Source organism: Rhineura floridana, chromosome 2 (genome assembly GCF_030035675.1).
Source record: "Rhineura floridana isolate rRhiFlo1 chromosome 2, rRhiFlo1.hap2, whole genome shotgun sequence".
Classification (NCBI taxonomy): Eukaryota; Metazoa; Chordata; class Lepidosauria; order Squamata; family Rhineuridae; genus Rhineura; species Rhineura floridana.
Window position 1 is genome coordinate 205,468,236 of NC_084481.1, and position 13,207 is coordinate 205,481,442.

The 13,207-nt window shown below is 42.4% G+C and overlaps 1 protein-coding gene across 4 annotated transcripts in view; it reads right to left on the reverse strand.

The window, feature by feature from the left end:
* The window catches only part of CCDC88C (coiled-coil domain containing 88C), a 172,293-nt gene that overhangs the window by 14,989 nt on the left and 144,097 nt on the right, over positions 1 to 13,207 (reverse strand). For all 4 annotated transcript variants that reach the window (XM_061611966.1, XM_061611965.1, XM_061611967.1 and 1 more), the window contains 5 exons: positions 9,691 to 9,968; positions 7,148 to 7,291; positions 5,873 to 6,059; positions 4,803 to 4,948; positions 346 to 435 (listed from right to left, as the gene is read on the reverse strand). In XM_061611966.1, the coding sequence (XP_061467950.1) occupies positions 346 to 435; positions 4,803 to 4,948; positions 5,873 to 6,059; positions 7,148 to 7,291; positions 9,691 to 9,968 (845 nt within the window). The remainder of the gene's footprint in view (positions 1 to 345; positions 436 to 4,802; positions 4,949 to 5,872; positions 6,060 to 7,147; positions 7,292 to 9,690; positions 9,969 to 13,207) is intronic.

Sequence of the window (13,207 nt, forward strand, 5' to 3'; positions counted from 1 at the left end):
ACTTTTGGGTTTTGCTCCCACCCAATACCAGGATGCAGCCCCTGGGAGGTTGCGCATGAAGGAATATAGCCCTTAGTCTGAAAAATGTTCCTCGCCCCTGCCTTAAAGTTACCAACACTGTATCTACACATTATGAACTGATTAGGACATGATCAAAGTTACCAAGATCTTCTAAAAGGGAGTGTCCATGCTTCAATAAATAAATAAAATTTCTAGACTTTGAGGATTTTAGTCAGCCGCCACCACCTTTCTACTCACAAAGGGATCATTTACAAGTTGCCTTCACACAGATAAAAGCACTTCTTCTGGCTGACACATATGACATTTCAGCTTGTGAAAACTTACTTTTTCGGAGCTGGGTCATAAAACTTATATTGATCCATTATTTTCTCCTCCAGTTTTTCTTTGTGTCTCCTTAGGGCATTTAGTTTATCACTGTTGACAATCAAACCAGAGGGAGGAAAACATTAGCACTTAAAGGGTTCTACATGCTTAGGAATTAGGCATAATTAATAATTAAACTATCACAATTTTCCAGGAGAAGAAAAGTCAGTGTCCCTGAGGGCAGGATCTTGAGTGATGAAAAGCCCTTCTCAGAAAGTACCTATCACACAGCAGAAGTAATTAGCATCATGATCAAGCACTGTAGAAGTCTTGCTTGGCAGGACAATCACCACCAAGACAGCTTTTGTATGTAGACAAAAGGGCAAGACACAAAAAACAAGAATTTTTAAATTTTTGCAGTCTTTGATAAATGTGCTGGTTTAGTTTTTCTGAGAATGTGATCTAAACTATCCAGGTAGATTCAAGTGAGCATGAGTTTAATAAAATCAGGATGGTAGGATTCAACACTCATAAAATTTATGTGGGCCTCTGGACTATATTGTCTGCTGCCTGGATGGTAGAAGGCTGTTAGCATGTCTGCTAAAACTTTAGGGATCAGCCATTATCAACTCAAGTAAAACCTGACTCTTCATTCATCCCTATAGCTTGTTCAGGTGCCCAACAAGGTTTTGGTAACTTATTAGACCCATCCTTCAATCTGTCATATAACAGATAAGCACATTCAGCACTTTTAAAGAAGACAACCTTTGTGTGTATATGTTGGCACCAAGAGCCCTTCCCTATTATATGCACTGCTTTAGCCTTTGTCTCTATGGATCATCCAAGTGCACTTGCAGACACTATTCAAAAGTTTGCTTCCAATATACTTAAGCGTTTGCATGCATCAAACAAGCCTTAAGACTTGATTTTTCTCCATGTTTTATTGCTTTTGTGACTTTCCAAACGTTCAGGAACAGGTTGTGTGGCAAGGCATGGGAGGTTGCTGCTTATGGTCTGGAGCAGCGGTTCTTAACCTTTTCCACTGCCAGCACCCCTTGGATTTCCAAAATATGCTCTCGCACCCCCTGAAAAAATACTGTTCATTTTTAAATTTAATTTAATTATTTTAATGTGTGTTTTAGCCTAACTTAGCTAAGATAAATGACAGTTTTCCAAAATCTTTGGTTAGGCCTCACACCCCTAGAAAAAGTGTCTTGCACCCCGGGGGTGCATGCACCCCAGGATAAGAACCACTGGTCTAGAGGATTGCTGGGCAAAGAAAGCCAGCTGTATGATTCTTTGGACTGTGGTAAAAACTTAAATTAACTGATGTTCATAGAGGACAATACCTCCTGTATCATCTATGACAACTGGCAATAACAACGGCCAAGTGCTTATATCTTACACTTCTTAAACCAATGAACTGGCATCAGTGATTTGTGTTTAAATAAGTCTTATTCAGAGTAGACCCACTGAAATTAACCTGTTAGCCATGTCCATTAAGTTAAATAGGTCTATTCTGAGTAGGACTACTGCTGATTACCACCCAGTATGTCCAATACAGGATAGTTGCACTATATATCCTTGTGTGAGTTTGAATGGATAATATTCATAATGTATTATATTTTTATCTCACCCTTCCTCCCCAAGGAGCCAAGTAAGCCAAACAAAAATATAAAAATACAATTTTTAAAAAAATGTAAAAAAACCCAAGCCAAATATCCTCACAACTAATAATTTCAAAGTTGCCAGAAACAATGGGTTATATTCAGCGTGGCAATTTCATTTCATTACAAGAGACTTCTGCATGTACAGTGGAACTTCTCTGTCCTCCCCTGCCACCACCAGGCCCTCGTGCACCCTCAAAATCTGTTCCAGAGGGTAGGGGGCCCTCCAGAGCAGATTTTGGGATGCCACGGAGAGGAAGAGAAGGGGGAGTCCTGCTGAGTGAGTGGAAATCTGCTTGTGCAATACCCAATATCTTTCAGCCACCAAATGATTGAGTAAACAGAAATGTTTTTAAATTTTGCCTAAACATTAACAAACAAGGGGGAGAGATGCACCTCACCAAGGAGGGCATTCCATTTGACTGCCCATTTGTTACTGGGCCAGGTTCGTTCTTGTATTAATTTACAAAGCCCTTAATACCTTGGGTCCAGAGTATCTTAAGGGCCACCTGAACCCTTCCACCACTGCCCAATCACTGAGATCTTGGGGGGGGGGTCTCAGTTGATGGCCTTCATGGCTCAGGTGCACAGCTCATAACTACCAGAAGCCGTACAGTCACGTGTCATCAGCCCAAGCCTGTGGAACTACCTCCCAACTGAGATTAGATGGGCACCCTCCTTGCTGAACTTCAGGTGCGTGACAAAGACACACTTATTCCAGCAGGTATTTCAAGTTAGTGTTTGGATTTCTGATTGGTTTTATGATGATTTTGTTTTATTCTGTATGGTTTATTTTATGTACACCACTTAGAAATGCAAATGATAAAGCAGTATACAAGTGCCTTAAATAAATAAAAATAAGTAAGCAGGAGACCACTACTGAGAACGGCCCTGTCAGAGGTTAGCACCAATTAGGTGGCAGGACCACTAATAGGGCTTCCCTTGCAGATTGTAAGGCCTGAGATGGTTCATATTGGGTGAAGGCTTCGGCTCCCAGGCCATTTAAGGCTTTGCAAATTAGTACTGACACCTGGACTGGGACCTAGTGCCACTGCAGTGCTTTTAGGAAATAGCACTCACTATTTATTTATTTATTTATTTATTTATTTATTTATTTATTTATTTATTTATTTCCATTTCTATACCGCCCTTAGCCTATGGCTCTCTGGGCGGTTCACAGCAAGGAATAAAATACAATACAGTAAAATAAAAGTAGGTAAAATCACTAAAAACATACAACTTGAGCATATAACAACTTGGTATAAAATTAACTTAACAATGAACATTAACATTAAAATGCCTGGGAGAATAAAAAGGTTTTAACCTGGCCCCGAAAAGATAGAAGAGTAGGCACCAGGCGCACCTCATTGGGGAGACTGTTCCATAATTCGGGGGCCACCACTGAAAAGGCCCTAGATCTAGTAACAGCCCTCCGAGCTTCCCTATGAGACGGGACTCGGAGGAGGGCCTTAGATGTTGAACGTAGTGAACGGGTAGGTTCATAGCGGGAGAGGCGTTCCGCAAGGTATTGTGGTCCTGCACCGTGTAAGGCTTTATAAGTCAAAACTAGCACTTTGAATCTAGCCCAGAAACAAATAGGTAGCCAGTGCAAACGCGCCAGAACAGGTGTTATATGTGCGGACCGTCTGGTCCCCGTCAACAGTCTGGCTGCTGCGTTTTGCACTAGCTGTCGTTTCCGAATTGTCTTCAAAGGCAGCCCCACGTAGAGTGCATTGCAGTAGTCCAATCTCGAGGTTACTAGAGCATGGACGACTGAGGCGAGGTCATCACTATCCAGATAGGGGCGTAGCTGGGCTACCAACCGAAGATGATAGAACGCATTCCGTGCCACCGAGGCCACTTGAGCCTCAAGCGACAGAAATGGATCGAAAAGGACCCCCAAGCTACGAACCTGTTCCTTCAGGGGGAGTGTAACCCCATCCAGAACAGGTTGAACATCCACCACCTGGGTCGAGAAGGCACCCACCAACAGCGTCTCAGTCTTGTCAGGATTGAGCGTCAGTTTGTTAGCTCTCATCCAGTCCATTATCACGGCCAGGCAACGGTTCAGCACGTCAACAGCCTCACCTGAAGAAGATGAAAAGGAGAAATAGAGTTGCGTGTCATCAGCATACTGGTGACAACGCACTCCAAAACTCCTGATGACCGCTCCCAGTGGCTTCATATAGATGTTGAAGAGCATAGGGGACAGGACCGATTCCTGCGGGACTCCACAATGGAGAGTCCAGGGCATCGAGTAATGTTCCCCAAGCCCTACCTTCTGGAAACGATCCACCAAGTAGGAGCAGAGCCACCGCCAAGCGGTACCTCCAACTCCCAATTCCGTAAGTCTCTCCAGAAGGATACCATGGTCGATGGTATCAAAAGCTGCTGAGAGGTCAAGCAGAATCAAAAGGGTTACACTCCCCCCGTCCCTCTCCCGACATAGGTCATCATACAGGGCGACCAAGGCTGTTTCCGTGCCGAAACCGGGCCTAAAACCGGATTGAAATGGATCAAGATAATCGGTTTCATCCAAGAGTACCTGGAGCTACTAGCCTACATCCATTTTCCCACTCTAGGATCAGATTGTCCACCTGCAGGAGCAGGAATCTGCACAATAGCCCATATGCTTAAGCTGTGCAAAGTGATCACACAGTTGCTCAGAAGCCTTTTAAACTGAGTTTTGGCTATCCTAATATAACCCAGGAGACACAGAGATCCCTTTGAAGTCTTCAGGGCATCCTCATCACCCTGCTTCATCATGAAAATCGCTGACAACAAGATAAATAAGGAAAGTGCTGCTCTTACATATATTGCTTTTGTTCCTCGTGAAACTGCTCCTTGTTCTCCAGGTTCTGCTCCAACAACATTTGGTTCTGCTGACTCAGCATCTGGATCTGACTCAGGAGATGATGATTCTCTTCTTCCAAGTTTCCTTTTAGTCGGGCCAGCAACTATTCAACAGACACATCGCAGGTGAAGTTGCCTTGTCTGTGCTTGCCTATGTGCCGTTGACACAATTTGAAATACCGCACCAGGGCTCCTTGTACCCTAAAGCTCACCAACTACATTGGCCACTAGTTGACTGAATGCCACAACCCTATCACCAGTGCTAAGATATGCAAGCATAATTATGGCCCACCGAAATAAATAATTTTCACTGAAAATGAAACCAGACATGACAGGAAGCATAACCCAATCTAGATGTTGCTGAAGCTCTACAAAGCAAGATGGAAGACATTGTGGAGGTGAACCCTTACCCTGCCCGAGTCTGCCTACTAAAGAAACCATTCATAGAGGAGAAATGGTGAAGGCATGGAAGAGATTAGCTCCCCAGCCTCCCATGCCACTTTCAAGCCCTGCCCCCTTCACTGTATTAGGATTTGGCAGCAATCCAAGCATAACACACGGATTTGGCCCTCAAATCACTGGCCGTTAAGTGCAAGTAAATGTCACTAAAGTTTGGTCTCTACAGGTGCATTCTCACATCACCATAAATCAAGGTTACCACAAACATGCAGATAACTCCTGCTTTGCTTCTCTCTGCTACCAAGCAGGAGCAACAATCTACGATCCTTTGCTACCAATATATCTGAACCAGGGATTGTGGTTTGTTTGGAGCAAAACAAACCACAATCTGAAGCCAAGGTTTGTTCTTGACTTACAAATTGTTGGAAGTGAAATAAACCACAATCCCCATGATGGATATTAATGCCAAGCCAAGGATTGTGGGTTGTTGCTCCCCTTTGCAGTAGGGGAGGGGTGCAGTGGGAGTGATTTGACATGGTTCACTGTGCTTTGCAAAACCTCCGTTTATGGACTGTTGAGATCTTCCTGACTACAATAACTGCCTGTATTTCATGGTCCATAGATCTCACCTCAAAGTGGTTGTCCAATTTAGTCAAAGAGATGTCCATGGTCTGGTGCTGTTCCTTCAGCTCATCATAGCGAGCTTGCCAACGGTTCAGCTCTAGCTGGGAACTATTCAAGGAAGTTTTCAGTTCCTTAGCGTGGGCATGAAGCCCCTCATATTCTGCTTTGAGCTTGTTGTGTAAGAAATTCACCCTAAATGGGAAAAACCAAACATCTCACTGCTTCCCTGCTCAAATTTCCAATAGCAATTTAAAGCTAGTCAATGTCTTTATTGCAGATTTAAATCATACAACCAAAACAGCTTAAACCTCAGACCTGCTGAAGAATAGGAATTCATTGCTTCTGAATGCTAAACAAAGAGGCAGATTTTTAACAAAGAATAGTCACTACTACATTTGCTAATATTAAAATTTGAGAGGAATCACAAGATTCAATGATAAGTTTTGTTTTCCAAAAGCAAGGCTCTAGCCTAATCCTGCTCCATTTAGCACAATTATGCCCTGCCTAAAATAATTACCGGTATGAATTACTGCAGCAGTGTTTGAGAGTTTTTTATTTTAGTACCAAAATGTTAATCTTGCTATCTGAAAATTTCAATTGTTCCTCAATCCTGTGGTATTTAATACCTTGCAGAATGTTTCCAAACTTTTACCTATGGCTGGGGCAGGGAGAAATCTCTAGGTGACAAAATATACAACATATGGAAGAATAAATGTTAGCAACTTCATCCAAGTTGAAATGAAAATACTATAATGGTATGTCTATAAAAACTTTATGCAGATTATCGTATCTAGTCTGTATGTGGTGCATTTGTACACATTACTGTTGGTAAGAGGTGGGGCAAACACTTAGAAAGTGCAAAAACAGTAGAAAGAAGGAAGGAAAACAATAATAGTTTGGGGACATACAGTAAGAATTGAGGAATAAAGGAATGGTATTGTCAGACCTGAGCCATACACAGCCAACCATGCTGTGAACTGAAGGCTGGTGTTTTGACAGACCCGGCTGTAGCTCAGTGGGTGAACACTAACTTTGCATGCAAAAAGGTCTCAGATTCAATCCCTTACAATCCTAAGACTCTCTGTCTGAAACCATGCCAGTCGGTGTTGACAGGGCTGGGCTAATAAACCAATGGCAGCCTCCTAGATTCCTAATGGGGTGGGCACTGGGCTCAACCACTTGGGCAGAGGTTTTTACACATTCCCAGCAGTGACATGGGGTCAACCATATCATCCCAAGCACTTGTAAAAGGGCCCTACATAATTCTTGAGGATGGGTACCTTTCCAGCTCTTCTCTCAGCTTCTGGTTCTCTGCAGCCACTATTGTAGTTGCACTCTTTTCCTGTTGTAGAACATCTTTTTCTGTTTTCAGATTTTTTTCCAGCTCTTCCAGTTTGGCTTTGTATTGTATTAAGCTGTTATATCTGCAGGAAAGAAAGAATGGCAGCTATTTTGCCTTAATGCTTCTTACTATAAAAACATGAATAAGAAAACAAAGATTTATTTTCTCTGTATCAATAGATTCTGATGGTCTACTGCATATTTTATGTATTTATATAAGCTGCAATCTAGCCAAAGTTAAGCACTTCTAATTACATACCTAATTCTGTCTCATGAATAAGGGTTAGCTTTTGTGTCAACAGATCAAGTTATTTCTGACTTAAAACTATTAGGTTTTCAGTCTGCAGTCAGCAGGGCCGGTTCTATAGGGCGGCCAGGTTGGGCACTGGCCCAAGGGCCCCGGAGCTACAGGAGCCCCTGAGGGGCCCTCCACTCCCCTTCTGTGATCCGCCCCCTCCCACTTACCTGTCAGCCGGCTTTTTAGCATTGCCCTTAATGAAGATGGCGGCTGCAGCTTCCCTAAGGTACTGAAGCCGCTGCTGCCATCTTAGTTGATGGCAGAGATGTGTGCGAGTAGCACGCACGTGTGCCATCAACAAAGATGGCGGTGGAGGCTACATTCCCCTTAGGGAAACCGTGGCCGCCATCTTCATTAAGGGCAATGGTAAAGACTAGACAGGTAGGAGGGGCCATAGGGGGGCCGTGGTGGGTGCGCGGGGGGGGGCAGGGCAAGCTGATACCCAAGGGCCCCTGCATGCCTGGAGCTGGCCCTGGCAGTCAGCCATCTTCTTTGGAGAGATTGTTTCTTTCATACTGACTGCAAACATCTAGGAGCCTGCTAATTTGCTACCATGATAACAAGGATGGATTTAGACAATCAGTTAACTGGTAGGAAAATAACCACATTATGTGAGTGCTCTCTTTCCACTGACAGCTATTATTAGCTGGGGACAAAAGTCTGTCCTGAGGTATCACAATGAGCAATCACTGTAATCACCACAAGAACAATATGGTCATCAGAATGAACTCTATTTGGTATAACAGGGGTTCCCAAACTGTGGTCTGTGAACTCCGTTCAGGTGGCCTGCGGCGTGTCTATCGATTTAATTAAAGACAGGAGATGGCACATCCATTGCATTAAATATTCATATGGATTGTAAAATGTATTTTAATTTTTTTATTTCTTGTATTTTATTATATTACAATTTGCATTCTATGGAGTTCAATATATAAGAAATAAAAGAAGCAACACCATCAAAATCATACAGCATCTAGCCCAACATACTACAATTGCTGCAACAGGCAGAAAAACCATTAAGTGGACTGCCAAGACCCTCAGCGATTTTCAAGTGGTGAATGAGGTAAAAAAGATTAGGGACGCATTGTGGTATAGGAATGGCATGAAAAAACCCTCACAGAATCTGTTACCAAACAGCCACTCTTGTGTCCATTCAACTCCACTCTCAGCAGTTCTACGAGGAGCAGCTGGCGGGGCAACTGACACCCCAAACTACAAACTCTTCCCTGCAATGGCTTATTGAAAATCTTTGCAAACTGGCCACAGAACATTCATGATGGTTACAAGAGGCAGCTCCACCTGTGGTCCTAGTTGCTAACTCCGTGCACCCTGTTCCCATACAAGAGAGAACATGGCTTGTATGGAGAAAGGAGCTCTACAGTCATGGAAATAAAAGCATAAACATTTAGGGTTGTATTCAATATTGCACGCAGGCAAACATTCCTTCAAGGATTTCTCTTTGCGCAACAAAATATTATCCCCTCTCTTTCCCTCCTATCTGTTCTGGGGCTTCCCCCAACCCTCCGGAGCAGATTTGGAAAGGAGCAGAGGGAAGTCCTGATGCATTAGCAATAATTCTTGCACTCACACAATTGTTTAATCCTTGGTGAAGTAGGCTGTTTCACATATAGCTTGCCCACTGATTCTCTACATTGCCAACTAGGCTACAGCTTCAACACAAACGCTGAATATTAGTCTCAGCCAATTTAACATCCCAAAGGAGCTTTCACACTGCCTTAAACTCAATGCAGTAGCCCTAAATTATCAATCACTATTGCTTTCTAGGTCTATGTAGTCAAATGAATGTATACCTGGTTTCTGAGACCATCAACTGATACAGGAGAAACAACTGGCACATACAGTATTTCCAGAACAAGAAACGTGAGAAGGTTATCAACTAACCAGAAAAAAGGCAGATTTTATCTGTGGTTGGGGTTTTAAACAGGAGTGTGATCTGGAGAAATCTGTAGGTGAAGCTTTTCATAGAATGCAAACATAATCTGCTAATGTCTCCAGAACAAGCTGTTAATAAAGGCATAGGAGCAGAGACCAGAAAAAAATAACAGCTGACAACCCTACTTCCTTATTTGTAATAAGGGTTTATAACATAATCCTTCAATAAATCCCCCAGGACTTGAAACCTGAATCGCCCATTTATTTCAAGACACAAGCAAGACTCCTAACCTTTCTCCCAGATCTTTGTGCTCCAGGTCAAGGTTTTTGTGCAGTGCTTTGAGGCAGCTGTGCTGTTTTATCAGCATTTCAAATTCTGTTGACTGCCGCTCATGCAGTGAGGTCAGGTGCTCGTGGTCTTGCAGGAGGGACTCGTACTCTGCCTTGAGCTGCTCTTTCTGCTTGAGCAGGTTGTCGTATTCATTCTCCTTGGCCAGCTGCTGGTTTTGGAGCAGAGTGTTCTGGGCCATCAAGGAGGCACTCTGGGAATTTAGGGTTGAGTTCTCCACCTAGAAGTTTCTCAAAGGAACAAGAAAAATGTATCAGCACGAGGGCCTAAGCTGTTGTTATGTGCCTTCAAGTCGACTACGACGTATGGCTACCCTATGAATCAATGACCTCCAAGAGCATCTGTCATGAACCACCCTGTTCAGATCTTGTAAGTTCAGGTCTGTGGCGTAAGTTAGGCAATGCTATAAAAGGTGCTTGTATTGGCATTCAAAGCCCTACACAGCTTTGGGCCTAGATACCTGGTAGAGCACCTTCTTTCATATATATATACCTGCTTGGATGCTAAGTTCTAGTGGGGACACTCCCTTGGCAGTGCTGTATCTGCCAGGGAATCAACATGTGACAGCTAGGAAAAGGTAGTCATGATACAGGCACCCCTGACTGTGGAATTTCCTTCCCGTTAGGTATAATTGGTGCTGACCCTTACAGATTCTTGATATCAGCTGAAGGCCTACTTATTCAACACAGGACTTTGGTTGAATGTGTTTCAACTGTACTCAGTACCCAGTCATTTGACTGTGTAGATTCTGGCTTGTTTTATTGATTTACTAGACAGCCATCTGTCGGGAATGCTTTGATTTGGATTGCTGCACTGAGCAGGGGGTTGGACTTGATGGCCTTGTAGGCCCCTTCCAACTCTACTATTCTATGATTCTATGTTTCTATATTGATAATGTGATTTTTATTGTATTTTATTGGTCTGTACCCTGCTTTGGGATCACACTGTAATGGAAAGTGGCTAACAAATTCTGTAACTAAACAAAGCAATGATAGTTAATGTTTTATATTTCAGAGCAGAGATGGGGAGGAAATTAATGAAGTGAAGTATGGGGAGGGGGATGGAATTATGTCGCTCATGAACTCCATTTAGTAACAAAAGTAGGTCCTCACTTTGTAGGGACACATACTAGGGAGGGATCAATCTCTCTCTCTCTCTCTAGTCTGTGTCAACTTCTCATGTGTTCATTTATAAGTCCATTCTGTCCTACTTCTGCATTCATCCTTTTTGGCAAAAAAAAAAAAATCCATATGAAATGTACTCAAGTTTTAAGTATGCATCAGAGCTTGAAAGTAATTTGTTGCAAGTAACGAATTACTTGTAATTCACTACTTTTTTGAGGAACGAGTGGATAATTCCTTTACATTTTGATTGTAATAGAACTAGGAGTAATTTTATTATTTTTGTGGAGTAATTGTAACATTCCCAGCATTACATTTGGGCATTACTTGGGGGGGGAGCAGGGGAAGTCTTCTGCTCCTCTGATTTGTGGATGAAAACTGTGTGCCTCAAACTGGGCTTCTGTGCAGCATCGCTCTTCCCTCATGCTCTGTGGGTGGGTAGGAGGAGACGAGAGAGTGAGACGGGGTGGAGTGGAGAAAACAATTGTTTAAAAAAATGGGTGGTAGTGGTGAAGAATGGAGTGAAGGGAAAAAGAAGCCGGAGGGCAAGAACATGGATAAAGGAGGAGAAGGAGGCAGCAGCAGAATGGAGATAAAGAACTGTGGAGGTGAAAGATGACAACATGTGTGTGTGTGAATACTGTGTTTGCTCTTGGCACACAAAGTGGCCTCCATCACCCTCTCTGGCTACTGTACTGCATTTGCATTGCAGTATTTTAACCTTTTGTATCTCAGGGGAAATGTTTGCTTGGGTGAGTGTCCCTTAGTTGGTGGCAGGGCAGGTTCTGGGAGGTGGTTAAGTAAGAGAGATTATGCTGGCTGGCTGAGGGGGGTTGCACTTGGTTCGACGTGCAAAGATCTGAGTAGTGGCCTCTGCCTCCCTCTCCACCTTCCTTACCAGTAGAGAGACTACCATTACCATCTTATGGATAAAAGAATTATTCTACTACCTTTGTATGTGTGTGTTTATTTTTAATGTTGTTTTAGGCTACTTAGATGTGCAGCAGCCAAGGCCAGCACCTTGTAGGCTTTTTTTTAAAAAAAGTAAATGAAATGTAATTGTAGTGATTAGTTTTGAGAAAAAGTAAAGTAATCTGTTACTTTCACAGCAATTGCAATTGTAACGGTAATTACTACTTTTTGGGGCCATGCAATTGTAACTGTAATTTATTACTTTTTAAAAGTAATCTTCCAAGTTCTTAAATATTTAAATAACATTTTGATCTTGACATGTGCATTTCTAAAAGTATTTTACCCTAACATACTCATTTTTATCTCAATATATGCATCTCTAAATGCATTTTATCCTAATATATGCATTGTAAAATGCATTTTACGTGTTTTTTTTTAGTTGAGAGCTATATTGCAAAAAGCAGAGAAGCACGAAATCTGAAGGAATTACATTCTGATCTGTGTATTACTCCATAAGGTGTGAAATATGGTGGGTTCGCTTAAAAATGCAGACCAAACAAAATTCTTTTCCATCTTTAAACACACACACACACACAGCTTAGCCTTTAGACTTGAGTCCAGAAGTTTATTAACCTCTAAACCAGCCTTTCCCAACCAGTGTGCCTCCAGATGTTGTGGGACCACAACTCCCATCAGCCTCAGCCATTCGCAATGCTGGCTGAGGCTGATGGGAGTTGTGGTCCAACAACATCTGGAGGCACACTGGTTGGGAAAGGCTGCTCTAAACTGTGTGGATGGGTAACTGTGTATATGTGTGTTTGTGTTTGTGCACACAGAACATTTGTAAGAATAATGTTTATTGCAAATGGGAAGAATCCCACTTCCCAATTCTAGTTCCATTCTCTCCTCTCAACTTTTTAAAGATGTTTTTAAAGCTTTTTTAAAAAAATGTTTTTAAAGATATTTCTTTTAATATGTTTTTAAAGACGTTTTGTTTTAATATGCTTTTAAAGTCTTTTGTTTTTTAAGATGTTTTAGAGTGGTTTTTAGTGGTTTTGTTTGCCACCCTGGGCTCCTTTTGGGAGGAAGGGCGGCATATAAATTTAATCAATTGATAAATAATAAACTCCAAATCTTCCACTGCAGTGCATGGCATGGTTCAACTGAGCCAAGTTAATTAAAGTCTCTCAGTGGTGTCACTTCAAATAGCTCTTGCATGCTCACTTTTGTTCTCTGTCTATGGCAGGCTGCAGCAACCATGAGAGTTTGTTGACAGGGGACGTAGATCTTTCCTCACTGCAAACAACTGAACTAAAGGCCCTTTTCAGCTCTAAAAAGGAAGGAGCCTACTTCAGCTTCAACACCATAGAGTCATAGCTCCTCTTATTTGTTATAACACATACAATTTGAACTGAATTTTTAGCCA